The sequence below is a fragment of the Sylvia atricapilla genome, chromosome 2 (genome assembly GCF_009819655.1).
Source record: "Sylvia atricapilla isolate bSylAtr1 chromosome 2, bSylAtr1.pri, whole genome shotgun sequence".
Classification (NCBI taxonomy): domain Eukaryota; kingdom Metazoa; phylum Chordata; class Aves; order Passeriformes; family Sylviidae; genus Sylvia; species Sylvia atricapilla.
The window spans coordinates 47194308-47220601 of record NC_089141.1 but is presented as its reverse complement, the minus strand read 5'-3'; the positions used below and the strand labels follow the sequence as shown (position 1 = coordinate 47220601).

At 37.7% G+C, this 26294-nt stretch overlaps 1 protein-coding gene across 6 annotated transcripts in view; it reads right to left on the bottom strand.

Annotated features, from left to right (window-relative positions):
• Positions 1–26294, bottom strand: part of FRY (FRY microtubule binding protein) — a 159655-nt gene that overhangs the window by 56187 nt on the left and 77174 nt on the right. For all 6 annotated transcript variants that reach the window (XM_066313153.1, XM_066313156.1, XM_066313154.1 and 3 more), the window contains exons 18-35: positions 23651–23906; positions 22374–22556; positions 21373–21459; positions 19596–19855; positions 19055–19244; positions 18170–18294; positions 17921–17978; positions 15188–15279; positions 14814–14986; positions 13597–13757; positions 12674–12784; positions 11304–11458; positions 9184–9283; positions 8704–8875; positions 6717–6973; positions 6199–6345; positions 2636–2804; positions 1782–1872 (exon numbers count right to left, since the gene is read on the bottom strand). In XM_066313153.1, coding sequence (XP_066169250.1) covers positions 1782–1872; positions 2636–2804; positions 6199–6345; positions 6717–6973; positions 8704–8875; positions 9184–9283; positions 11304–11458; positions 12674–12784; positions 13597–13757; positions 14814–14986; positions 15188–15279; positions 17921–17978; positions 18170–18294; positions 19055–19244; positions 19596–19855; positions 21373–21459; positions 22374–22556; positions 23651–23906 — 2787 coding nt within the window. The remainder of the gene's footprint in view (positions 1–1781; positions 1873–2635; positions 2805–6198; positions 6346–6716; positions 6974–8703; positions 8876–9183; positions 9284–11303; positions 11459–12673; positions 12785–13596; positions 13758–14813; positions 14987–15187; positions 15280–17920; positions 17979–18169; positions 18295–19054; positions 19245–19595; positions 19856–21372; positions 21460–22373; positions 22557–23650; positions 23907–26294) is intronic.

The window sequence follows — 26294 nt, the reverse complement described above, 5'->3', positions numbered from 1 at the left end:
TCCACCTTGTGTTCCCAGGGTAATCAGGCCTGAAGTGCAATGAGAGGAACCATACTGACAGCTCACACACTAGTGATGATCTAAAACCATCACCATTCCTGCAAAGCTAGGAAACTAATTACAAATAACCATGGGTCAAACAAGACAAGACCGAAGATTTTCTAGACAAAATTCAATTCAATTTCTTACTAATGTTCACACACCTTACTGTATGTAGTATTATCTTAATGTAGGATTTCACTCTACATCAACATATTACATTGTTTCACACATTAAAGCATGCGTGTCTCATAAGGATGCAATAAATTCCCTATGCAGTTGACAAAAATGCATTGTGAGCCATCCAGTACAAGGTGTTCTATCTATGACCCTCATTATCTCATATGTCCTGGCATATGCTGTCAATATTAATGACCATTATAAGACTGACAGACTGGTTTTGAAGTGCAGATGCACTTACAGCCAGCTTTGGTAACATAAATTCCAGCAATGAGTTCAGGCAAATTATCTTCCATTTTATTCTGAGGTGTCTTTCAGCAGGATCATGAATACCAATACCAGAACTTCGTAATTTCCCTTTCATTTGTATCATAAAGTCTCTGGCAGATCTGAATTCTCAAAACCTTTTTGGAGTCACATTTAAAACTTATATGAGACAAGAAATCCTGACTTGAATTACTATGAGAGACAGTTGCTCAACTTAGCTGTAAATCAACTGAATAAAAATTTATCTTGAAGTTATGAGGCCATAAACACTCATGTAAAGAGTAATAAAAAATACAGAGGAAAAAATGGTTTTATTCTTTAAAGTACATTTCTAGTGCATATGTTGAAAAACATCACTTAGAGTCCAATTTGTTTTACTATCAATTTGAAACTTAGTACAGAGTGCCATTGTTTACTTACATTTAAATTATCAGACACATAACTAACCTGACAAAATGCTACTCCTGTTTGTAACATGGAGAAAACAAGTAATTCAAAAGTTTAGAAGTACAGAAAGATTTGCTCAAGTAATTATCTCTGTACCTCTAAGACCTGAACCTTAGGGAAGGAGGGTTGGACTACTGAAGTGATACTAATGACTTTCAGTGACTAATGTAATACTAACATACTAATTGACAGATGCTATTATAAATTGTATAAAGTTCTCTTGCAAAACTAAGAGAGAAACAATCTGTATGTCTGTGCTTTAGGATCGGATGGCCCTCAGGCTGTGCACTTATTCATTTGTCATTTGTCAGTATATATCATAAGTAGCAGAAGTCTAAACTGAATATGTAATTTAGAAGCAAGTTATTTTCCGTAGCTGTCCTCTATAAAAAAATTTATCCAGACAAAGGAGGTGTCTGGATGCAAGCACTGATATAAATCTGCAAACTAAATTTTACTCACTGTCCATGAAATCAAATGGTGTGATCAAATCTGATTTTTCATAAAGGTTTTAGTAATCATTATTTGGTGCACGTTCCTATTTTTTTCGTTCCCCTTTGTAGATAATTCCTACAAAACCATGACCTATTTAGCACAATTCATGGAATGTAGGTTTAACATTTGTTCCTCTGTTAAACAAGAGTCAGGATAATTAAACAAGAGTCAGGAACTAGAATAATGATAATAGCTGTTTTTTTTTTTAAAAATATACATACTGGGATAACACCAATTAGGATCAATCTAAGCACCAGAATTCCTCACAGTACAACACAGAACTCTGTCCAACATCTCACCCTCAGCCTAGGGAAACACATACATTTTGGAGGAAAACACCTCAAGCCACAAACCTTTCATCAGTCTCTTTCACCACTCTGTTCTCCTCTGCGTCAGGAAAACTATCTTGGCCAGCTACCACAGTGTTACTGCTGGAGGTGGTTCCTGTGGATGAGACGTGAATAAGAACACCTGTTACATGCAGCAGACAGCATCTGCAAAGCAGTAAAAGCCCAGAACTTACAGGGTTTTTTAGCAGCTACAGTCAAAGTGATCATCCTGGAAGTACTCGCATATATGAATTAATGAATGAACACTATTTCTTCTACAAACCAGGACCTGCTTCCATGGCTGGATGCTGTAAAGTTTACATGCTTTGAGGAGCAAATCAACAGAATGATGGTCTTCTACTCCTTAAACTAATCTCATGCTCAAGAGACACAGTCTGTTTTTCAAGGATTTGGCCAAACATCTACAAGGTGAAATGTGGGGTTGGTTCTTAAGTATATTTGACTACTGCAGCTTGGAAAATGGCGTTAGGCCTTATAGAACTGCCACATCACCGAGGCTCTCAGTTTTCAGGAAACTTTGTCTGATGTATCTGCTCTGTTCACTGCATTAATGATGATTTCTTGTTCTGAGTAGAACAACCAGAAAATGAAGTTTTCTGAAGAGTGGCAGAATTCTGAACAGCATCAAATATTGGTAATATGCTATCAAAATAGTTAAGATAATTAAGCACCTGTTAATAAAGCATATACATCATTAGGAATGAAAAGAACCAGAATTTAGGCACGCAACATGGCCCTGAAACCGGTACTTTATGTATGTAGGTCTGAATGGATGCAGAAGTAAGAGACTGTTTTTTGCAAAGAGATGAAGACTCAAAAGAGCAGGAGAGCGTAAAGAAAACACATTCAGGTCATACCAGAAGCTGCAGCTGAGGCTTTGTTACTGGCAGCAAAACGGTAAAATGGAGGATTATCACAGTGTTGGACTATGGGGTTCACTGGGTCAGTTTGCTGCAGCTCAAAAAGAAGTTCTTCCATTGTCTGAATAGTGTTATTGCGACATAGGTATATTGCAACCTTCTTTATCTGTGGAAGAAAGTAACAGTTGTTTAACTCTGACTAAAGTGAATTTCCAAAGAAATCAATGAATGTCACACTGCAGTACTGAAATTACCTACAATGCAAGTGTGGTTCCTGAACAGACACCACAACCACATACAGTTCATACAGAAATAACACTTCTCACACATCAAGATCATTTCCCCAGGAGACTGGCTCTATGATTTAATTACCTCAAAGATTTTGCTTACCATTCACAATGAATTGTTTATGTATATAACTATATAACATGTTAATATATATAACATGCACATCTACAAAACTGTAGCTGTGGCCACAAAGAGTAAGTCAGGCTTTGAGTTGCTACTCATGTCTTTGCTACTCATGTCAAAGCAGCAACTCTATTACTTTGCTTACATGTCTGTAAGCAAAGTAATAGCAAATGGAAGAAAGACAGAGCAATTATGTATACAAACTTCATGTATCCTGATCTGAAAATCTAAGAGTATAATTTACAGGAACTCTGGAAATTTCTATAAATCTTTTAACAAGATCTCAAACCTGCACTGGAGCAATGAGGACTGTTGAGATACTGAGACAGAATTCAGCTTAATTTGGAAGGAAAATACCCTGATCACTATTAAAAGCACAGATTCTCTCCAGCTCAAACCCACTTGATTCATAAACTGCTGTAGCTGGGAGACCACATGGGGAATATCTCTCGGTGCTTGCCTGCTTGTTTTTGAAGATGTCCCTAAACAGATACTTATAGTGGAGCTAAAATATTAGAATGAACTGACTGTTGGGCCTCACTAAGTATTGCTGTTCTTATACTCTTAAATACTTCCATTAAAATAACTTACTGCTTCTCTTTCCCATCCTTTTTTTCCTTAGAGAAAATGCACATATGCAAAGTCTCTATTACTCTCCTGTGCTAAAAATTTCCCAGGGACTTTCCAGAGACAAATGCCTCGCCTTCCCGAGGCTCATTTCTGGTTGGGCTCACAGTGCCACTTTCAGCTTCTCTCACCGCTGAAGGGGTCATGTTCCCAACACTGAGTCTTCACTGAAGAGGTTTCTGAACTGTAAATACCCTAAGAAATCTTTCAGTACATAATGTGAAAGAATGGACAGCTCAGCAATTTGTACTGGGGCACTGGGAAAATATGCTTAAAGGAAACATAAGAGACAAAGCAATTAATTTAGATGATAAAAAAAGCTATTCAAAAAATGTGAATCAAGCATGCTTTTGGCTTGGACCCACACAGGGAGAACAGATGGCTGAAGGCACAAAGCAGCTGGTGACTGCCTCGGGGCACAGGGGGCTCCTAAAGGAGATGGGTAAACTGGCAGTCTTGCAGCTCTGTGGTCTTTGGTGACCTGGAGCACTGCTGATAAAGTGTCCCAACTGTACAGTTTGCTAACGTGTATCTGTTATCTACATGATAATGGAAGACACATGTTTATGGTATCAGCAGTCTTGTGTAGTTAACAGTTAGGTAGGATTTCTTATCTGTAAACTCCACGGCATTAGCAAAACACTGAGCAGATGCATGTGATAAGACCAGCGTATTTTCCTACTCCAGACAAAGCTATCAGTGAAGGAGTGACTCATAAGCACAGTTAGGCTTCCTACAGAAGCTAAAAACTTTTTCAGATTTTGCAAAATCTGAGAATCAGACTTTTAACTCAACATTACAAAGCACAGACTAACTGGGTGGAAGGAAACGCAGGAACCTTGTCAGCTGCTGCTGCCACCAGCCACGGGAAGCCTGGGAAGGAGACCAGAACAGTCCCGCAGGCAAAACAGGAGATGCTGAGCAGATGAAGCTGGAGATGTCAGAACAGATTGCTCTCTTTGTGAAGTAAGAGGACTGTGCTGTCCTGGAGGAGGACAGGACTTCGAAATCCAAGGCTTTGAGGCAAAAAAAGGATTTGAAGAAACAAGTGCACTGGGTGGAGGGGGTTTGAGGAAATGCTGCTCAGAGCTGTGGAATGGCAACAGCTATGGAAAAAGGAGGTGCTTTCTGAAAGCTTTGCCTTGGCAAGTATCTGGATTGGGGATAAGGTGTATGAGGGGCTCCTGGGCAAGAGCTGACAGGGTTATCAGGCTTTTCCAGTCAGGCTACATTAGGAGTCAGACATCTACTCAGCACAGGACTACTTCCTCTCAGAAAACTGCCCCTGTCCCTCTTGTAAGCTGTCAGAAATGAGGAAAACAGCCCTGATTTTCTGTCTTATCTCTAACAGGTGATGAGCACCTGTTCTCTGCCAACATAGATGGTGACCACTTTTGGGCCTAATCCCAAATCTATCACAGATTGTAGGATGAGGCAGGTTGGAAAGAAGCCGGGAAGTGTCTCATCTAACCTCCTGCTCAAAGCATGGTCAACACTGAATGGAAAGGCTCTGTAACAACTGAGGGAAAAATCTCACTTCAGATCAACCCCTTTGTCTTCCTCTCAGATACAATTTGAGCTTGTTCTTACACCAGTTCCACTTTCAAATTATTCTACTTTTGACTACCTAGGCATATATATACATTGATTTGAGAATACAGAACAGTAAACCCTACAAATGAAAGGAAACAAACAGGATGCCTATGGTACAACAATAATATTTTGATGATTTTATGCATAGTAGTCATAAACACTTTGGGCAAACTATTATTTCAGCAGCTGTAAATTAAGTATGTTTATTTATTTAGATAAATTTCATCACATTAATACTAATTTCAAATTTATTTCAGGGAATTAAATGGAAAGAGACTTAACTAATAAAACAACATATTGTAATTGGCCTGGAAAATTCACTAAATTTAGACTCTGTTTCACTCAGCAACTGAGCAATAAGGAACATGGGAATGGAAGTAGCCTGGTTTTCTCAGACAGCCCTGATTTTATTTTAACTTGAGTAATAACAATATCCAGCACAGTTTGAGTTGCACATTGCAGCAACTGTTAGGTAATTTATGACAGTCATGCAGAGGCAGAAGTTGATATGGTAAGGAGCTTATAAAGGTTAACTGTCTTCTGTCTCTTGAGATGCCCCAGAGAAAGCCCTAGTCTGCCAAAGAAGAGGAGGTAGCATTTTCTGGCAATTTATTATTATTAACAGACAGTCTCTTTTACTGTCCCCATTCACAGATATGTAAAGTTTCTCCTTCCTTGAGAGAAACCCATCTCTCACTTGCAATGGGGTGTGTTCTGCTGGTGCAGGCTGAGATTTGAACTATTCAATTTTTCTTGATTTCAGTTTTCTGGCACTTTTATTCCTGCCATTTAATTTTGCCCAGTGTGTTACGGAGTACGTTGGTATTTATTTGTTTTGATACAGAAATTTATTTTCTGCAGGTAATAGCTGTTTTCTTCACTACAACCTGTGTAATCAGCAGTAAATAAAATAAAGTGTAAAGACTTACATAGGGTAAAAGGATGGTATCACTGCTAACACCACACAAACTAATGAGGAACTGCAGTGTTATCCTAAGGTTGTTACTCCATTTTTCATTGTTGGCCAAAGCATTCCAGACATTTTCCATCTCTGGTCCAGGAATTTCATCTCCATACTGCAAAGAATCATAGGCACACATTCCTTGAAATATTCAGACTTCCAAACTAAAGCATGTTCTTTTAGAACATTTTCTCATGCAAAAAAAACATAGTGAAATACTGTAAAAAGTTACAAAACAGTATTTTAAAAAGCTATCTGACAGATTTCAGAGTATAAACTTCATTTAAAACGATTTAGGTTCTGATCCACTGAGGGTCTTAAATCATAAGAGAAAATAAAAGTCTTGAGGTCTGTAAATTCAAGTAATCCTAAAATTAAGCAGGTTTTGTTTGATTAGTACAGATGTTCCAGTGTAAAAATTCTGGTACTGGAGGGAAGAAACAAAAGTTTTACAGGTTAGTTTCTTTGTCTGATTTGTTTTTTTACCTTGGCTGTCATATACATGAGATTATTAAGAACCAGGGAGGTGGCCTCAGGTGAGCCCCAGCCATTGCCTTTTAGTCCACTTGTGACTGCTATTTCCCCCTCCTTGTCCTTCAGTTCATCTTCTGGAGTGGTGGGGCTTGAGCCAGGGAGGAGCAGTCTGTTGTCTACCAGCTCAATATTATGAAGCCATGGCAGCAGATAGGTAAGCATGATCTGTCTTCCATTTGGATGTGTAGTTGGAAATCGCTGGCTTACCTCTAAAATATTAAGAGTTGAAAAGTTACTATAATAATATTAATTTATTATGGAAACCCTAAATACACTGTTTACATCACATTTCTGATATTTGTTAGACCACCTGATGGTTTTTACCTGGCACACCACAAGCATAAAAAACCATGTTCTTGAATTTCCCGAAGAGAAACATGGAAATAATGTTCAACAATAGCAAGCAATTGGTCATGTCTTCTGTCTGAAATAACTAACTCAGTCTGGGCATAGCAACAGAAAGTCCGCCCTTGTTACAGTGTCATGCTATGTATTAAGTGAGGTATCAATGTCAGCAAAGAGGAAAAAGGATAATTCAGTTACTGGTGGTTACACTAGAATTCCAAGAGCTTCTGGAGAATATGCAAAAATGTTCTGCAGATTACAAATGCCTCACTGGCCTCCAGATTTCTAAGATATAGTTTAAATAATAAGGCACTTATTATACTGAGTTTACGAAAGAAATTTTGCATATATTGGGATCCTACTTCCTGTGGGAATGTCTACAAAATTCATAGCTGGCTGTCAGTTCAGGAACACTTTATATAGTTTACAAAAAAAGAACTGGCATTGTAAAGCAAAGGGATTTGGAAAATCTGGGATAAGAAATACAGCTTCCTGCCAAAGTGAACCACATTATCTCTCTGAACCAGAATTCTGTAAAATCTGTAGAGCAAACATTTCCTTTTTTTACTCACTGCCTGGTTTTTAAAAATCACAAAGACACATGCTGTGTTCTCCTCCCTATGATTCTAGATGTACAGAAAGGATGTCTCACTTGGACTATCCTGTATATCTGAGACTTTTTAAAATGACACAGTCATTACAGCAACATGAGCAGACAATAACAGAGATAATGAACAGCATTTGCTTGATGATAAATGAGCCATCAGAATTTTGCTACACCAGTTATTTATAACTCATGGTATCTTGGGCACTGAGAAATGTAATGGTGATGCACTGTTCCTTTACCCTCCCTCCAGCCCCTACAGACTGAGTAAAAACAATATAAAGGGATTTTAAGAGCCAGTAAAAATTCCCATGATTACAGACATTTGCATTCTGTTATTCAAAAACTAGAGCAACACATAAGACTGATTAAACCAGACAGATATGTCTCAAAACATCACTGTTCCCAGGAATGGCCTCTCAGTGGGTATATTCTGAATTGTTCTCCTGCAGGTCTCATTCTTTAACATTTTTCACAGTAATCCTGAAAATATATATTTCTGATAAAATTAAAAAATGCTGAGACATGCAGATGTGGAAAATAACAGAAGGTAGAGATCATCCAGAGTGATTTGAGTCATTGATAGAATTGGATAAAGGCAATAAATCTGCCCAAAGTTAAAGTCATGTTTATATAAAATGAAAAAATATATCCTCACAAGTATGATCTCTGTAAATCCATGTGTAAGAAGAATCACATGAGAACCCACCACAGTAGAGTTTGCCAATGTCACTTTAACTCATTCAGGGCACATGTAATTTCAGTTACCCTAAGATCACATAAGTGGCACAGAATCCCCAAAGAGGGTTTCTGTACTTTGTGTGAATACCTCTAGGAAATATATACTAGATTCCTAAATCCGATTTGGCCTGAACCAGAATAAAAACAGGTCAAGCTAAATTTATAAACAGAACTGTGGTTCAAAATGGTAGCAGCCTGGCATTTGTACAAAAATGTAAAGGGGATAATAAATCAAACAAATATAGGTACCTGAAAAAAGTGGAAGGGTAAGTTCAGGATACATCCTTGCTAGTTCATGTGAAAGAAGGGCAAGTGAGACGCTGTAAAGAGGTGGTAATGGACCATGTGTCCCATACAAGATACTGCCTGGTCTTTGCTCAGCTACCTTTTTTGAATAAACAAAAAGCTTTGATTCAAGGATCTATAAAAGACAAAAGAAAAAAAAACAAAACAGGAATGAGGCAATAAAAATGCATTGAATTAGGAAATATCAGCATTTGAAGTTTTGCTATCAGAGAATGCTCTTCATGTTTCAGAGTACATCCTCCAAATATGAAAGACACTATAACATTCATTTTCATATAACTATTTATGTAAGTTTTTATAGCCAGAACAAAACCAATTGTTTATTTTCAAAACAAAACTAACGTGCAATAAACAGTACTTTATAAGAAGTTCACCAAAAAAGTCTCCAAGGATAGGAGGAAAAAATAAGTAGCTGATACATGCCTGCATAAGTTGCATGGAAATTTCATAAATCTCTCTGTTGGTGTCAGATGCCTTGAACAGCACCAAATTTAAAAGTGTCACGATATCAAAAGGATAGTTCCTAGAAGAGTAAACAGAAGATTTCAGTGAATGCTGGTGAGGAATGCAGATTATATTCACTCTGATTTACTGTGCAATATGGTCTAAAGAGAATGTAATCTTTCTTTTTTCTCTTCTACCATCAGAATATGGGAAAGGGAGCTGTTATGAATACACACTTCTTGATCAAAGGACCATCTGGTGAACAGGAAGAAAGAAAGGATTATTTATAATTACCTTAGGCTAATGCTTCGGAATGCTCTGAGTTACCCACAATGAGAAATGCAATACCTGTGTCTGTGGCTGTCAATTCGTTTTAATTTATAGCATAAACTGTTTACAGGACAGGCTGACACCCATGAAAGAAAATGGGGAGCATGAAAATTTCCAGGTTATTAAGAATTTCTTAGGCCAAGATGCCATTGAAACAGTCCATTTGGACAAAAGACACTATCTCTGACATGAACATTCTGAGCTATTAGACGAGTCTATTAAAATTCTTTTCAAAGACTAAACATGAAGACCTGCTTTAAGAAGTCTGCTATCTATAAAGTCAGCATCAATTGTAAGGTTAAACATATCAAAGTGTTATCAAGAATACTGTTAGAGGAGTAAATCTCACATCATAATATTTGGATTTGCACTAAACAGGTTTCTGTTTTCTCATGATGATTTGTAAATGCACTGACTGAATTATGAACCATCAATTTATCACCCCAGATGTCAGCTACAGTGCTCCTGGATGGCTGCAGGATACATATTTGGACCTTTTAATATGGCAGATACATGTGTGGCATGGGACATTCTTGATAATTTCATATACTAGCTGCAAGCCAAGCTCTGTAATTGGCTCTTTGCCCTTCCACTGCTTAAAAAATAAACACAAAAAAGAAAAGAAATTAACGGAAGTGGCTTCACCGTAGAAAGTTGGATGGGCATCATCAATTGCTGCTCAGATAGTTTAAACAGTGGTCTCCTAGTGCATTTTGATAGGTAAGAGAACAAAAACTACTAACAGCTTTCAAATATTAATAAAAACTCCCAGCTTGCTAGAAAGAGGACTTTCCCTTCAAAATAAATCACAAAGATCATACTCTCAGTTTTTACTGTAGGAATGGAAAAGATTAATTTTTAGGTCACAGTGGCATAGGTAACACCATTTGAGGAAAAAAGACTGGCTAAAACTGCCAAGGGCCTGTGTTCATCAAAATAAAAACCCTGTTATCATAACTGAATTTGCAAACATAAAATTACATTAATATTTTAAAAATCTCCATATAATTAGGTCTCTAATCTAGTTGTTCCTGTCGAGAACAAAACAGTTTTGCAGGAAAACGATGAAATACGTGACTTATTTTGATTTTCCAAATCCCAATTATTTCTCTACTGAGTTTTCTCTATGCTGATCATACATCTTGCCAAATTATTTTTGTGAAGAGTTAATTTTCACATTTGTTTTAATAAGATGCAAATTACTGCATTATCTAATTTCTCTATAAATTTTATCTTTGAAAATAAAAAAAGAGATAGAGTTTTATGAAGGCCTGACACAAAAGCAATATTCGTATTCATGTCTTCATGTAGCTTGTGCTTGCTCAGCATTAGCAGTAGTGATGATACCAGTTGACAGGAAAGGAGACAAATCAAATGAAAGCCAGTTTAGAAAAAGGACATGCCTTTCAAGATAATGACATGTCAAAATAATGACTTTCAAGCTGTTGACATTGAAAACATTTTTCCTTACATAAATTAATATAAAAACCATGCCAAAACTTTTGAAACCAGATTTATGATCTACATTCAAATGAAACTGCTGTAGCTTTTTTTGTATCTTCCTGAGCAAAATAGCATGAAAATTCCCCAGATTTCAAATACAACTATAGTAAGAACATATTCTACCAAGCACATCCCTTTTTTTCAGAACCATGAAAATCAAGCATTTGAGAAGACATGAGTGCGACCAACAACTCCTAACAATACAGTGAGCTGAACCTTCAGTTTTCTTTACATTTGAAAGTGTAGATTAATAAATTAATTAATACCTGCTTCCACACACAGTTGCAATGGCTTTGAAGCACCCAGAGGCAAGCTGGTATGATCCTGTGTAACATCGATCTATAGCCCAGTTGAAGAGATTGATTTGATCAGGATTCAGTTCTAGCAACAGGACTACAACCTCACAGCCAAGCTGGTGAACCTGAGCAAACGTCAAAACATGATTGATGGAGTCAGATATATTCATTCTCTAAAATTTGCGGAAGAACATAGGCAAAATAGGGCAAAAATGGAAAATTCAAATAGGTAAGAAGAAATCGGAACGTTTGTAATAAATTTATTTTAGGGCTAGCAGAGTTAGAACGTGACTCAGGTTTCAACACTCATCACTTGAAAAAATGGTATGTACAAAGACCACATAAATGAAACAGACTTTCCAAAATTAGGCGCAACAACAACGACAACAAAAAAAGCAGAACTTTTGGAAAATCTAAGATACTTGATAGGTGTTCTTGGGCAACTTCCTTTTATATCAATTAACTGACTTGCTAACTGATTTCCTATTTCATGCAAATTTCACAGAGGGACAAACTTTCATGTTTATCCTTCTTTTGACTAACACAGAAGCAAGGCAGACAAAGCAAAATGCCTTTTACAAGACTGAAGATCAGGATGTTTAATCCAACTGCATCAAACAATCTAACAACTCTCTCTACAGCATGAATCACTTAATCCTGGTACCACCACTGCTACAAACACACACAACTAAGGCTTGGACTTCGTGTTCTTTCAGTACAGGATTTTGCTGGTACACCAAACACTAAGGCCTATTAATTTTCTGTCACCAAGCACAGGTGACTGCTGTAAAGACTGCATGTCACTTGCACATATCTTTATAGCTTTGCCCCTACCAACATTCCAAAATGCCATGTAATTTCTGAAGGATCTTCTCTGCAGCTATTAATTTTTTCTTTAAATTGTTCAGCCTTCCTTTTTCTCCCTAATCAATTACCATTTCCACAGCCTCTACCCTCTAGCTGTTCACCCGCATTTATTTATGTTCTGCTCTTTACCTTTTCTTAGCAGAGTTATGTGTGCTGTTAGGAGAGTTTTAGGGAGAAAAGCAGGACAAAATGCAAGATACCAAAAGGGAAAGATTGTTGTTTCTCTCTCTCCACTAAATATAAATCACCAGTCTACTCCTTCTTAACCACAGAGGCAGTCCAATCAGCTACGAACACAGAACTATGACTGTGTAGGTAAAAAGTCGAAGCCCATCTTCACAGAAATCAAAAGTGGCAAGAATAATCTGTTACATGTTCTTTAAGAAGAAAAAAAACCCCACTTTACAAACTCTTTACTCACCCAGTACAGTGAGTAATTTGTCCATCAGTGTTGCATTTTGGTCAGTACTTACACGTAAGTCTTGACAAGCCAGAATGTTATCGAGCCATTTGTAAAGATACCCATCGGGGGAAAGACCGACATTATCAAACACAGGTCCACAGCAGAGCACAGCTGACATGGCCTAGGAACACACAAACTCCAGTTACACAGAAACTAACACCACCAATCTTTCAGAATGATTTGAGTCTAGGCTAATGACTGCCACTTGCTCTGTGGAGGGAACTATGGTGAAAATCCTAACAATTGACTGCTAGAATTCAATAATTATGTTGCTACAGATTTTACTGGATTCCAGATCATGCCCAAAGCATTTTGGAGGGAGTACTATCTTCAAGATACATTTTGCCATTTTACCCAGTATTCACAAATCAAACTGCAAAAACAATTAAAATATAGTCAGATGTTTCAACAGTATGTGAACTGCAAAAATTAAAACTGTCTTACAGCAAGTGTTGCAGCTCATATAAGTACATAAGGTATTACTTTTCCAGTTTACTCATGCAGGGGAGCCGCAACTAGTTTTGCTACAGAAGTAGATTATTACTGAACACGTCTCCAGGCAAGAGTGGGAGGCATTCCTGAGGTGTACATTGGTACAGACTCAGTATCCTGAGGTACTGAATTGCAACTACACTCAATTTCAGAGCCTAAGATCTCCTTGCTGAATCTGCTAACCCATTAATGAACAGCTAAGTAATATTTCAAAATGAACTCTGGTTTTTAAAATTAGCCTTGAAAAGTGTCAACAAAGAAAAAAAAATGTAACTTCAGTGCTTTATTCTGATACCACTGTACATTTACATATGAGCATACAAGTTTGCATCAAGTATGCCATTTCAAAATTGCTTGAAATAATAGGAAGTAGACCCCACAACTACTTGTATTTTCACTGAGCAATTGCTGTTACTGGTTTGTACAGTGAAACTTCAGTACCTTTAATGCACAATATTGGTATCTTGTAATCTGGTGATTTCTATCACTGTAACGGTCCAGTGGTGTGAACATTATACTGAAAGGTCCTGCCCACTGACTGAATAAGATGAACAGGTGATGCCTCAAGCTCTGCTGAGGGAAGAGAAATCTCCTGTGGTGAACTAAGTGAACAGAAAGAGAAATAGGTGTGCTTTATTAATATTAAATAGACATCCATGTGGCACAATGATGACATGATTTTCAAATTTCTACAAAAAGGGAGGGGTTTTTATATGCTCAGCATACACTTACTCCAAAGCATCTAAGCTCCTTTAAAAACTCTAACCAAGAAAGTAAGATGTGTCTTATTTCTAAGAATCTTCAGTTCTGAATTAATGTGTAGTTATACAAACATGTACATCTGACCATGGAAAAGCATTTAAGAATCTAATTAAAAAATCAGGGTTTTTCACTGCCTCCTGCATTCCTTTAGTGGCAAGTATTTACTTGGCTTTTCCAATTCTTTAAATTTGAGCCTAAATAATACATGTGTCTTACTCTAATACAGTAATGGATAGCGACAATAAATAAAAGAAACTTGGTGGTTCTTTGTTTATGACAAATGTGTGGTATATATTCTGAACAGCTGAGCAAACGAAAAAAAGCCTCAGATTTTCCAGTAATCACACTGAGGCCTTTAAAACAAAAGGGTTTTTTTCGTTTTTGCTAATGTAATTATGTTATATTTCTTAAGTGATATTGCAATATATAAAAAGCATAAAATCAACTGGATAAATCTTTGTGATACAACTGGACTCAGGTAATGTGGGATACTGTCTCAACACCTTGGGCAAGTGTTTCACTGGATTTAATATTACACATTGTCTGTACCTACTTATATTTTTCAAGGCCTGTCTGAGTTTATGAAGAGTCTGGCAATCAAGTCAGATGGGAGAAAAAAAGGCCTTGTGCTAAAGAAATACAAAATCCCTGGAGATCACAGACAATTTCTTTGCTAGGCTTTTAAAGAGGTGATTCTTAGACATGACTATTACAAGCTTCATCAAGCTTTACTGGTATTTTTATTTCAATCTTAATAGACTCATGAACACTTTTTTTTCTACATTCCACTTTCATTATATGAAAATTCACAAGCAGTGAAAAAAGCACGGACAAAAAAAAGAAACAAAAAATTACTTTTCCAATACCTATATTAAATGCATAATTTAGCTCTGTACCTGGAACACACTGAATCAAGTTGGCAATCATTGCACTGAAATGTGCTCTCATATCCTTAAGGATCTCGACTTCTTTGTCATTTTCAGCCTCCAGAAGCATGCGAGTCAGGTCAACATACTCTAAGAACAAGGCTCCAAGGGCTAGTGTATCTCTTTCTAAGGCTCCATTTGTACTAGCATAAAGGAAAGTTGCACATTAATATAGAATAACAGAGTAGTTATATTACAGTTTGCTGCAGAAATGCATGCAAATCTCTCCATATCTGATAGACCACACAATTCTTCAAAGAACATACTGACATAATCTCAGTATGGCAAACGTTGAAAATTGTATCATATAAAATACCAATATTTATGATGAGTGATAGTCCTACCTGTCACTTATGACACCAGCATCAGCAAGGAGTTCAAAAATTCGCAGTAGCTGCAGTCTTAGTAGATCTCGTCGTTCTCGACGTTTCTTGTTCTTGGAATTTAAAATAACAACCATATTTATAAGCATAGGTGTACACAGTAAAAACTATTAGCTTCAGAAATGCCAATATCATGTGAGATTTAAGAATTCCAGTTCTGGAATTTTCTTCACAAAGGAACCCGAGTACTTTTGGATATTGCACTGTAATGTTGTGCTTATACATCAGTAAAGAACTGAATATGAGCAATTCTTTGCCTTTGTAACTATCCTTGAAAAGATTGTCAACAACTGCCTTAGTACTTATGGAAAATGTGGAAATGAAATAATGAAATACTGGATAAAAATAACTAATATTCAAGGTTTCTGTGCCAAAACCCCATGATATCTTCAGGTAACAGGGATGTTCATGTTCGTTCATTGTCATCTAGTTTGGGTGCTGGAGGCACTTATAGTGCAGAACATATATCTAGACCCAAGGAAGTGATTATCTTAGTGATTAGCCATTCCTGAACTTGGCAATGCTGCAGCACACCATCACACACATTCAAGTGACCTCCTAGCAGACACCACTTCAGTCCAGTGTTGGGTGAGTTCACAGCAGGTTTTTTGCCCACAGGAATGTACTCCTCCCACAGAACAGGACTGCATGACTGTTAACTGGCTCATTGTATCTCTCTGTCTTCTAGAAAGCTGTTCTTTCTGTCTCTTGTCTTTCCTGAAAAGATGTGGATGCAACAAGGCCTGTTCTTTGCTGAAAGGCTGAATTGATTTGTTAGTATGCTGTATCTCCTCTGAGCAAGAAAAACGTGAGAAGGTAAAAAGGCTGCTGTTGCACTCAAAGGAACTCAAATAAAAGCTCACAGAAAATGCAGATTTTGCTCTTCAAAACTAAGCAGTATTGAGATCAAGGGCCTATCTCTTCTAGGAGTCTGGCTCTGTCCACGGCCAGCAGTAGATGTGTGGGAGAATAAAATGATGCTTTGTCTGGTATTCTGACCCAGAACTGGTATTCTGGTATTCTGACTCAGCATCCCAGCCAAAGGTTTTATTCAAATTATTATGCCATTTGATTTGTTCTATTCAGAGCCCTGTTTTTCTCTTGTTTTACCTTTAAGGCTCCAGGAAGCACATGTAGGGAATAAAGCAGTTTTATTGTAATACAGTATTTACCAGACACAGCTGCCTCCTAGAGCAGTGTCAGAGGTGATCTGGCAAGCCCTGTGCCAGAGCCCACAGGGTGGATCCTGTGTAATGTCCGTTTTGGTTTATCCCTGCAGCTCTTGGCCATACTGGGAATTCTCTTCCTAGTCACAGCATATGTTCATGGACATTGTTTCTGGTGTGTTGGATACCTGCCTGCTGACATGGAGGCCTGCTGTGTTCTCTACAGCCACACAGCCCATACAGCCATTCCTGGGTTTCCAGGTGGCACTGCTTGAAGGAAGGCATCCCACTTATCCATATCAGAAAAAATACAGGAATTAACATTGCAGTCTCTTGTTCTCGTATTCCTCTACTGATAACTCCATGTGCTAAATCTGCTCTTACTGCATACAGTAAACCTCTGAATTCTAGCAGTTCCTTTCCTGAGGATACACTGGATATGTATTCTCCAGAAGAAGCTTTTCAAGTCTAAGTTATCTTAAATGGTGCACAGACAAAATGCAGAGGCAAGTGGCTGAATAAGGTGAATTAATCCACTTCCACAGTATTGAAACAAGTGACCTTCAAATCAGTGACTTCATAAGGATGGAAGCCACAAAACTGAATTGAGGTGTGAGGCAATGCAGAATGGAAGTGATTGTGGACATTTACCAGACACAGAATTATTAAGAATTGTCCACGAGCCATCTCAGATTTCTATCTTGGAGCCAGATGGAATGGTCCCATACTGAGTCAAGGAGGGAGAACTGAGCAGGACTTGAGTCCAGTGCTGAAGCTCTCTCCATGGCTTCTCTGTTTAGCTGCACAGACACATCCTGTGACTAAACTGCTTACTGAGGCTACAGATTTTATCACCAGAGGTTTTTAGGAACACAGAATTCTCTCCTGTGTGGATTGGAAGATCTGCCAGGAACCCTTCCAGCACTACTTTCTCTTATAACAAAAGAGAGTACTTTAATGAAGGTGAAAAATGAAAACTCTGATGCATTTGTTAGTTAACTGATTATACTCAGAAAGAATCCTGTGGCATGCGATCCAGGCTGACCCTGTCTGAGCAGGAAGGTTGGACCACTTTGGTCCCTTCCAGCCATTCTGTGATTCCATGAAGTTGAAACAGATGACCTGCCTGCCCTGAAAATAAAAGCACATCTAGACACTGCTACAAAATGTGCTTGTAGCCCAGATGTGTTAAAGCCCTTTTATTTTTCAGATAGTGAAAGTGAGTTTTCAGTATATCCAAGTTCTGTATCAGGAGGTTCCATATTGGATGGGAACTTTTTCCTCAGAATGGAATTCTATGTTGTACATTTCAGGTCACTGACAGAATCTGAATTAAACTAGGTTTTAATGAATTTATTTTAAATCATGCAATTAATAAAATTCTTAATTAAGAGCTTAATTTGCTAGCTAGTTATAGTTTTTATAGCTGCTAGTTATAAAAAATACTTATATTTCAAACAGACAGAACTACTACTTTTAAAATAATTTTTCATTTGAAAAACAAGTACATTTAATTTTTGCAACTAACCTCTGGTCTTCTTTCTAGGGCTTCTTTCATTAGTGGATGAAGTTCTTCTACTAATTCCCTAAATTAAAAAAACATAAATACTTGTAAACAAAATCTAATGTCCTTTGAAAAGCATAAATGTTTTATCCAACATATAAAAATTAAGCTCTAAAGTGCAAATAAAAATTTAAATATATACTTAAGTTACAACAAAAATAAAGCACTTGTATTAGAGGCAAATAACTGAGAATATGATAAGTGGAGAAGTACCTGAAAACAAGGGAATTTGTTCTTCCAAATCCTAATACAAGTGATTCTGTTATTTCTATGCTTTCAAGTCTCATCAAAGGAACTAGCTGCTTTAGCAAGACTCCAACAGATGGAGTTCCAATAGCCTAAAATATATTAAAATATTGTTGAATTTAATTGTCAGGATATCAATATTAAGTAAACACAAATTTTTTTTACAAACAAACATTGTCTGAGAATCAATACGTATTTTAAAAACATGCTGGAATGATTTTACTATTATGGATGTCAATCCACCAGTCTAACTGGATGTCTGCTACCTGACAATCATCTCAGTAATGCCTAACATGTAAATACATCTGAGAAATCTCTTTGCTTTAGTTCAGATTATTGTAATTTACTTGATTTGTTGTTTCATTAAAATATTCCAGTAACTGCATTTGTGGAGCTACTGCTCCTCTCAGGTTGCTACTACTTGAGGGTGTATTTTACATATTATTGTTTCTGACAGGCATATATCCAACAGGAATACAATTTGCATTCGGAAATCTGCCTTATTGCTTAATGTTTTAAATTTACAAATTGGAGTGCTCTACAAGGAAAAAAGGGGATGACAAATTAAAGTTAACTTCAAAACACATGTCCAGACCTTCTATATTTTGAATGCACATCACCCAGAATGACAACAAAAAAAAGCAATATATTGAAAACACCATGGCTTTCACCAAATATTTATCAACACATTCTATCATACAGATGTTCTAATTGTTAATTATGTGTGTTAAGTAGTTTGCATATATCAAAATATTCCCTAACTAAAATACTTTCACCAGGATAGGATTTTGCATGTGGATGCAGCTTAAAATTCTCCTAAACCAACAGTTAACTTGTAAGAGTTTGCATCACCTTATTATCGTAGTTCATTGTCCCGTCAGGGGTGGTGGCCATGATCTCTGGTGTTGAAGCACGCAGGTGTCCTGGACTCATAATACTGGGCTTTGCTACTCCAAAACACAGAATAAGGTAGTTTCTCCACAAAGTAACATAGTTGTCTCCACTGCTTGCTGTACTTGTTTTCTTTGCATTAACAGGAATACTAGAATTTTAAAATAAGTTATAATAATTAAAATGATCTTCCAGTCTTAATTGCAAGTACTCAAGTCTTAATTACAGTATTTTAAAATATTTTGAGAGAGAATAAGACGCTGTGTATCTACCAGCTGCAAATCAACATGACATGATACACAGGAAAAATCAATGAAGGTAGAAAACCAGAGTTTTCCACCTTACAAGTTGCCATTATGAAACTCAAACCTGCGTGGCACCAATGCCTGTGTGGCACCTTGCAGGATGTGTGGACTGATACTCACACACTAGACCAAAGAAAAGTTTACATTAAAATCACACAGCTCATACAAAAGAAAGTGAAATGCAGATTGCCACTTACTTTGGATCCACAAGAGGCATTATTAGCTGTAGCCTCGTGAAGGCGTATGGCCAAGCATAGCTGAGCGCTGTAGGACAGTGTTTTGGTAGATTCTCCTGCCTAAGGAAACTAAAGAGGCAGAGCACCCATGGGTCTTTAACAGACTGTGCAAAAATCCAGACATGGGAAGGACTTTTCACATCATAATGGCTATTTACTAGGACAGCATTCCACTCCACCAGCCACTGCAAATCCACACTGTGTGTTAAAGGGATTGTTGTCTAGGGAGAGAAAAGATAAATTAACACTCCTTCCTGTACTAGTCAGAAACCAAGCACAGAGGCAACACATTGGCTTTGCTTTATTATTAATGAACAGAATAAAAAAACCAAAATTTAAACCCTAGCCTCTAGAAACTGCAACATCCAAACCCAGGTGCTGCTATTTCAGATGAATTTCCTAATTCCTGTATTATGAAGTCAGAAAGTCTCTCTCTTGCTCAGTTTCTGTTTTCAGATGCAAAGGCACCCAACTGCCTCACCAGTTTAATGTCCCCTTCTGTGCTGGTTTTGGCTGGGATAGAGTTTATTTTCTTCACAGTGACTGGTATGGGGCTGTTTTGATTTGTGCTGAATGCAGGGTAGATAATACAGAGATGTTTTTGTTACTGCTAAGCAGGGCATGCTCAGAGCCAAGGCCTTTTCTGCTTTTTGTACTTACACACTGATGAGGATGCTGGGGGTGCTTGGGAGGCTGGGAGGAGACACAGCCAGGACAGGTGACCCCACCTGACCAAAGGGAGATTCCAGGCCGTATGATATCATGCTCAGTGTACTAAGTGGGAGGAGAATAAGGAAGAGGGATTTTTGGAGTGAAGACATTTGCCTTCCCAAGTCACTGCTATATGTGATGGGGCCCTGCTCTCTTGGAGATGGCTGAACACCCGCCTGCCTGTGGGAAGTGGTGAATCAATTCCTTGTTTCGCTTTGCTGTGTGTGTGTGTGCCTTTTGCTTTCCCAGTTAAACTGTCTGTATCTCAACCCAGGAGTTCTCCAGCTTTTACCCTCCTGATTCTCTCCCCTATGCCCCTGGTGGGGAAGTGAGTGAGTGGCTGTGTGGGGCTTGGCTGCTGTCTGGGGCTACTTTTTCAAGCACCCAACATGCAGCTCTATGCCACAGCCCTGGAAAGGGCACTCAATGTAGCAAGGACCATTTGTTACTTTAAATTTAATGAGGCTGAAAAGTGCCCTAAACTGATTGTTCCTGCCCTTTGGAAATGGGCCTTTCACTAATCTCTAGGACAGCATGCAAAATCAGTTGTCTTATGTATCAGTTCTTCTACTGACACTCCTTTATTTAAAATGCTCTGCTTTCGCTGATGCATGTCAGACACATCAGGCCCCTGACAGAGCGAAAGGAGAGATTCACCTCAGCAGTGAATTACTCTGGACCTTATGCTTAGGTGTGCAGGCAGGGCCACTGAGGACACCAGGGAGCTAAAGCTTATTCCCTTCTCAAACAGATGACAGCAGTGAGTGACTACCAAGAGCCTCCAGCATTAGCTGGTGCCAGCGGTAAGACTTTCTCAGCTGTTCTTTTCTTCTGTATGCAGTATCTTCCATATCCATAGAACAATCACTTTCATGGAACAGATTGTCTGGGACATTGGAGCCTTGGGTAGGTGGCTGGAGCCTTAAAGTTGTATGATTTGTTTGATTTTTAGCAGTATATATTTTTAGTATTTCATGTCTGATATTTGTTATGTAAACACAATCAGTAACAGTAAAGAAGTACTTACTGAATCGGAAACAGCCACATGAATAAAGCTTTCAAGAATAGAAGAACTCAACTGATCCATGACATCAATCATAGGTCTGTCATCATCCTGCATAACACAGAAAATACAAGTTTACTGCTCTCCTGACCAAATTATTTCCCTTCTTATGTTTCTGGGATATGCAACAGAAACATCTAAAAATTATGACATGAATCTGAAGTAGCTAAAAATATTTATTGTTAACAATGGGTACATTTTGTCTTTTTCAAATTGATCTCAGAACTAAGTCCAAGCTGTGGTTTGAAATGAAGTTAATTTGTGGTTATAGCTCATTGCTTAGGAAACAAAAGCACATATCAGAAAATCCCAAATGACTTTGGAGAGCTAGTATCAAAAGACTGAAAAATTAGCTTACTGTTTATTGAAGCATTCCTTCGCCATGAACACACATATTTGTGTTCTTAGGCATTTAGATGGCTGGCTGAGCTGTGACCGCCAGTACACGACATGACTCTCCATATTTCTGTGCCCATAAAAAAGACTTAGAGGTCTTTACTATAGAAGGAAAATGTATGTGAATGATCTTAAAGGTGTTTTATGCTGTGGGCTTTTTCACCCACAATGGTATGCAACAGGAATGGGTTTCATTTCCAATATAAATTTATGCCCTTGACAATACAAAAATGGCCCATGCAGTAAAAAACATTTTGCAGTGCATTTTACAGTCACATCATTCCAAGAGAAAACAGAAGTTGCAATAGAATAGAAGTACTAATAGAAGTACATTTTCCTTCAAATGCTTATACAGGGCATTGGCCATTCATGTTACATTGTTAAGGCCACAGATGTGTTTGCAGTGTTAAGGCAAATAGAAATAGTAAGCTGAGATCAAATGCCTCTTTATAAACTAAGTGAATACCTGCTGTACTGCAGCAATTACGTTAAAAGCAGCTGTAATAGCAGTTTTGAGCTTTATCTTTGGGAAATTTTAACTAAAAGTTCCAGAAGAAAAAAAATCCTACCTCTGCCTGGCCAAGGGCCAAGAATAAAGAGCGGATTTCTCTGAGGATTAGAACAGCCAGTTTCCGCGTGGCAACCTGGAAACTACACAGCAGAACCAGTGCGAATCCTTCAACTGCGTGCAGCACATTAGAATAGGGGCTCCTTTCAGACTGTATCCTGTGGCTGGATCCATTTGGTATCAACTGCAGAACAGTGCAAAGGGGGGAAAATGGAGTGGTGGTGTTTGCAAACCAGGTCTCCAAGAAATATTCTATTTAACTAGGACATATATAGACATAGATATACATCAAAACACAGAGGCCATGTAAATGCCAGGCTGGGAAACCTGACATATTCTTTCAAACAATCACATTTTGTTGCTTTAGGTTACTTTGCTCCACAAAAGCAATGTGTGAGCAGAGTCCTTTGAACAATTCTCCTTCCCTCTAATTTTCAACTAGTCTACCCACTTTTTTCCATCCTCCGCTAAAATAAGTCAGGTGGTGAACACCACATTTTTTCTACTCCAGACAACATGTCCTCAGGTCCTTCTCTGGTCCTGAAGCAGCCAACACCTTAGGAAGGTGGCCTCTAGAACCCAACCCCACCAGTAAAGTGTAACAATATTTAATGAAAAGTATGTGAGGATCTCTCTTTTCTACATTTTTATCTACTCCTGTTATTACCTATTAATTAATGGTCCTCTGTATCATAAAACACACATTTGTTTGCCCAAAGGAAAACATACTCAGTGTGATTAGTTTAGGAGATAAGAAGCCTAAAAATCGTTTTTCATAATGAAAATATCTGTGGGACAGTGCAGATGGGAGAAGCAGGAGAAAAGCTGTTCAGTTCCCAGAAATGTTTGTAACACATGGAGACAGCAGGCTATGGTAAAAATCAGGTTCTTTGATGTTTCTGAATCAACCAACAGAAAAGAAGACCTATTTCACTCTTCACAGCATTCCCACTAGCATTATCAATCTGTTTCAGCCCTGGGAAAATGTCCTTCTGCCACATCTACATACACATATTTCACTTTACGTGCTTTTGTTGATGTGCGTATTTTAGTTTGGCATGCATTCTCAAATGTTGCTCAACAACAACATCTGCTGTATTACACAAGGACATGGCTGTCCTCAAAAGACACGTGAACTAATTACCTAAAAAAATTCTGCATAGCGAATTCTTCTCAGGTGAGTAAATAGAAAACACACAAACCATAGTGGCATCAAGGAACATAATTTCTCCCTTCACTTAGTAAAAATGGTAGGACACAGATCTCTTGATTCCATACCTCTGCTGATCTGGTCTTGGCCTGCTCAGAAGCTTTTCCTGGAGTGTGTATTACAAGCTTCCATTGCGTAAGCAGCTGTAGCAGCAACTTCAGTGAAGTATCAAGAAGGGTATGATGCATATCATTCACTTCGCGTAGCAGAAAATTAGTGAAACCAAAGAGTACATCCTCCCGCCAGTCAACAAAGTCAACAAGTAGGCCCTGAAGAGAATTCTGTGCAATGTGTCGAAGTTCATCATCCATATGGATGGACAGCCTGTAAGTAAAAGTCAGATAATAAATGATACAAGGAATATTTATCAGTGTATGACAGCAATGGAAAATTCCCACTGACAATGGTGGATGATGCTATCACAGTTTCATTACTGCTGACCACAATTAACATCCTTGACCTATTTTCTATATTGTAATTCTTGCTACTGCGGAAGATATTCATGGATCCAAAAGACATGTGCTCCTCTCCTAAAGCAGAGTATCTCTAAAGTACATAATTTGCCAATTTTTCTCAAACTAATAATATTTTTATTTACTCACAACTCTCAATAACTTCCATGTAGGTATAATAATAAAAGGCTTACAAATAAATACATAATTTCAGAATTTATGTATTCATTTTTTAACATTAACTATAAAAATAAAAGAATAGCAACAGGTCAGCTAACAGTTAAAACCAAATCTTCAGCCAAAATGCAGATCACAATTAATGAAAGCAAATCTTCAAAAGAATTAAAATTAGGCATTTGAATTAAAAAATCCTTTATGTTTTAAATAATTTAGATGAGGAAATGGGGAAAACAGCCTCAGGACTTTCTATACTTTTAGAAACACGAGGGAACACCCTCAAAGTGATTCTGAAAGATGGTGACATTTCAGATCCCATTTTCAAATTTTATTTTCTTCTTTATTTGCATGGTGAAGTCCTTCTCAACATAAAAAAAATTATACTTCCTTTTGACACAGAAATCATCAAACCACTTCTATGTTAGAAGTTGGCAGAATAAAGTAAATTCAGATTAGTGTGCTCTGCAATTTTTGGTTCATTGCCTTTATGATGCATTTTGTTTTAATTACCCATGAGACTGTAATTTTCTGTAGTGTGTTAGAACTCATTTTCAAAGTATTTTATCTACATTTAATCTACACAGTTGAAAAGGAGGACTCATTATAATGAAATGGACAGAAAGTTAGGAGAAAAAAACCCAAAATAGCAAATGGAGTGGAACCAAAGTCCATTCAGTTGGAAGTGTATGATGAGATGTGGTTAATAAAAAATCTGGTTCATTATAGCTGCCTAATTTGGAGGCAGGGGACATTTCATTTAAGCAAAAAGAAAACAACTGCCATGAAAATTCACCCCTGGCGAGTACGGCTCCAAAAATAACTGTTATGCTTTAATAACCACAAGACTTTCTATATATATTTAGAAACACAGTGTTTTGTTGTGCTAGGAAATGATCATTTTTGTCTCCCTTTTGGACAGCCAACACAAGATAAACAAGCAAAACCTTTTGAGACCACAATTAAGTCATCCATGAAATGACATTCACAATGACACAAAAGCAATAACAGAAAAGAGGATACAAAAGATATCTCCTAAGCCCAAGTTACTGCCCAGAGGCATTATCTAACGAAATGAAATTCAAACTGAGCATAAACCTGCATCTCTGTATTACCACTGCATGACAGGCAATGCAGGAAGCAAGTACAAGTTTGTTTGTTTGCACTTGAGTCAGTTAAATTTAAGACCTACTCAGGAATTTGTAATGAATAGTTGCAGTGGGCAGTGAAAGGGCAAAAGGTACAGTATATACTTGACATCTGCTTCATGGTTTATAATTTGAATACAGCTGTCCTGGAAAAAAGTCTAGCTGCTGACTTACAGACTCCTTCTGAAAACCACCAAACGACACATCTGTTGTGAGAATGAAAAACTCAAACCAAACTGTGAATACAAGAACCAATTAACTGAAAGATTTAACTTTATCTCTTGTGAAAAGAAAATATTTAACAGCTTTCTATCTCAACAGCACAGCCCCACAAAAATCCCTAGCAGAACAGCTTCTAGGGTTCTTTTAAAAAACAGGGAGAAACTGAAACCTTGCCTTTTCTAAGTTTCTTATCCTTGTACCGAGTCTAGTTTCTGACCCAGAACACACAATATTGTAATGCAGAGTTCTCTAGAACTGCAAAACCTTCTGGGTCTAGACTTTCAAATTTGGGAGAAATAGTCAGTCTGGTCTCAAATAAACATGGGACAGTATACAGAATGTAGCAGCTCTGGCGCTGGGGCATTCTGGTGTAGGCCAGGTATTAATTCTTTAAACAGTTTATTATTTTCTTCTCTGAAGGTGTGTTTTTGAAGACAGTTCATGCTGTCCCAGGCTAAAGAGACCTAGTTTTTTCAATTCACTTATCTTTTCCCCCTTGTTCTCTGGTCAGCCTCTTCTTCAACTACAAAGCCCAGCTCACATGCTGTTCTCCAAATCAGACATCCTTGATATTGATTAGACCAGAAGAACTTTTCTGAAAACCTTCTAGACCTATACATGTGAATGAGGTCTTCACAGGAACATAATTTCTTTGTATCTGTTCAATCTGTGATCCTGCTCTGCAATACTGAGACCCTAGCCAGTTGTTTCAACAG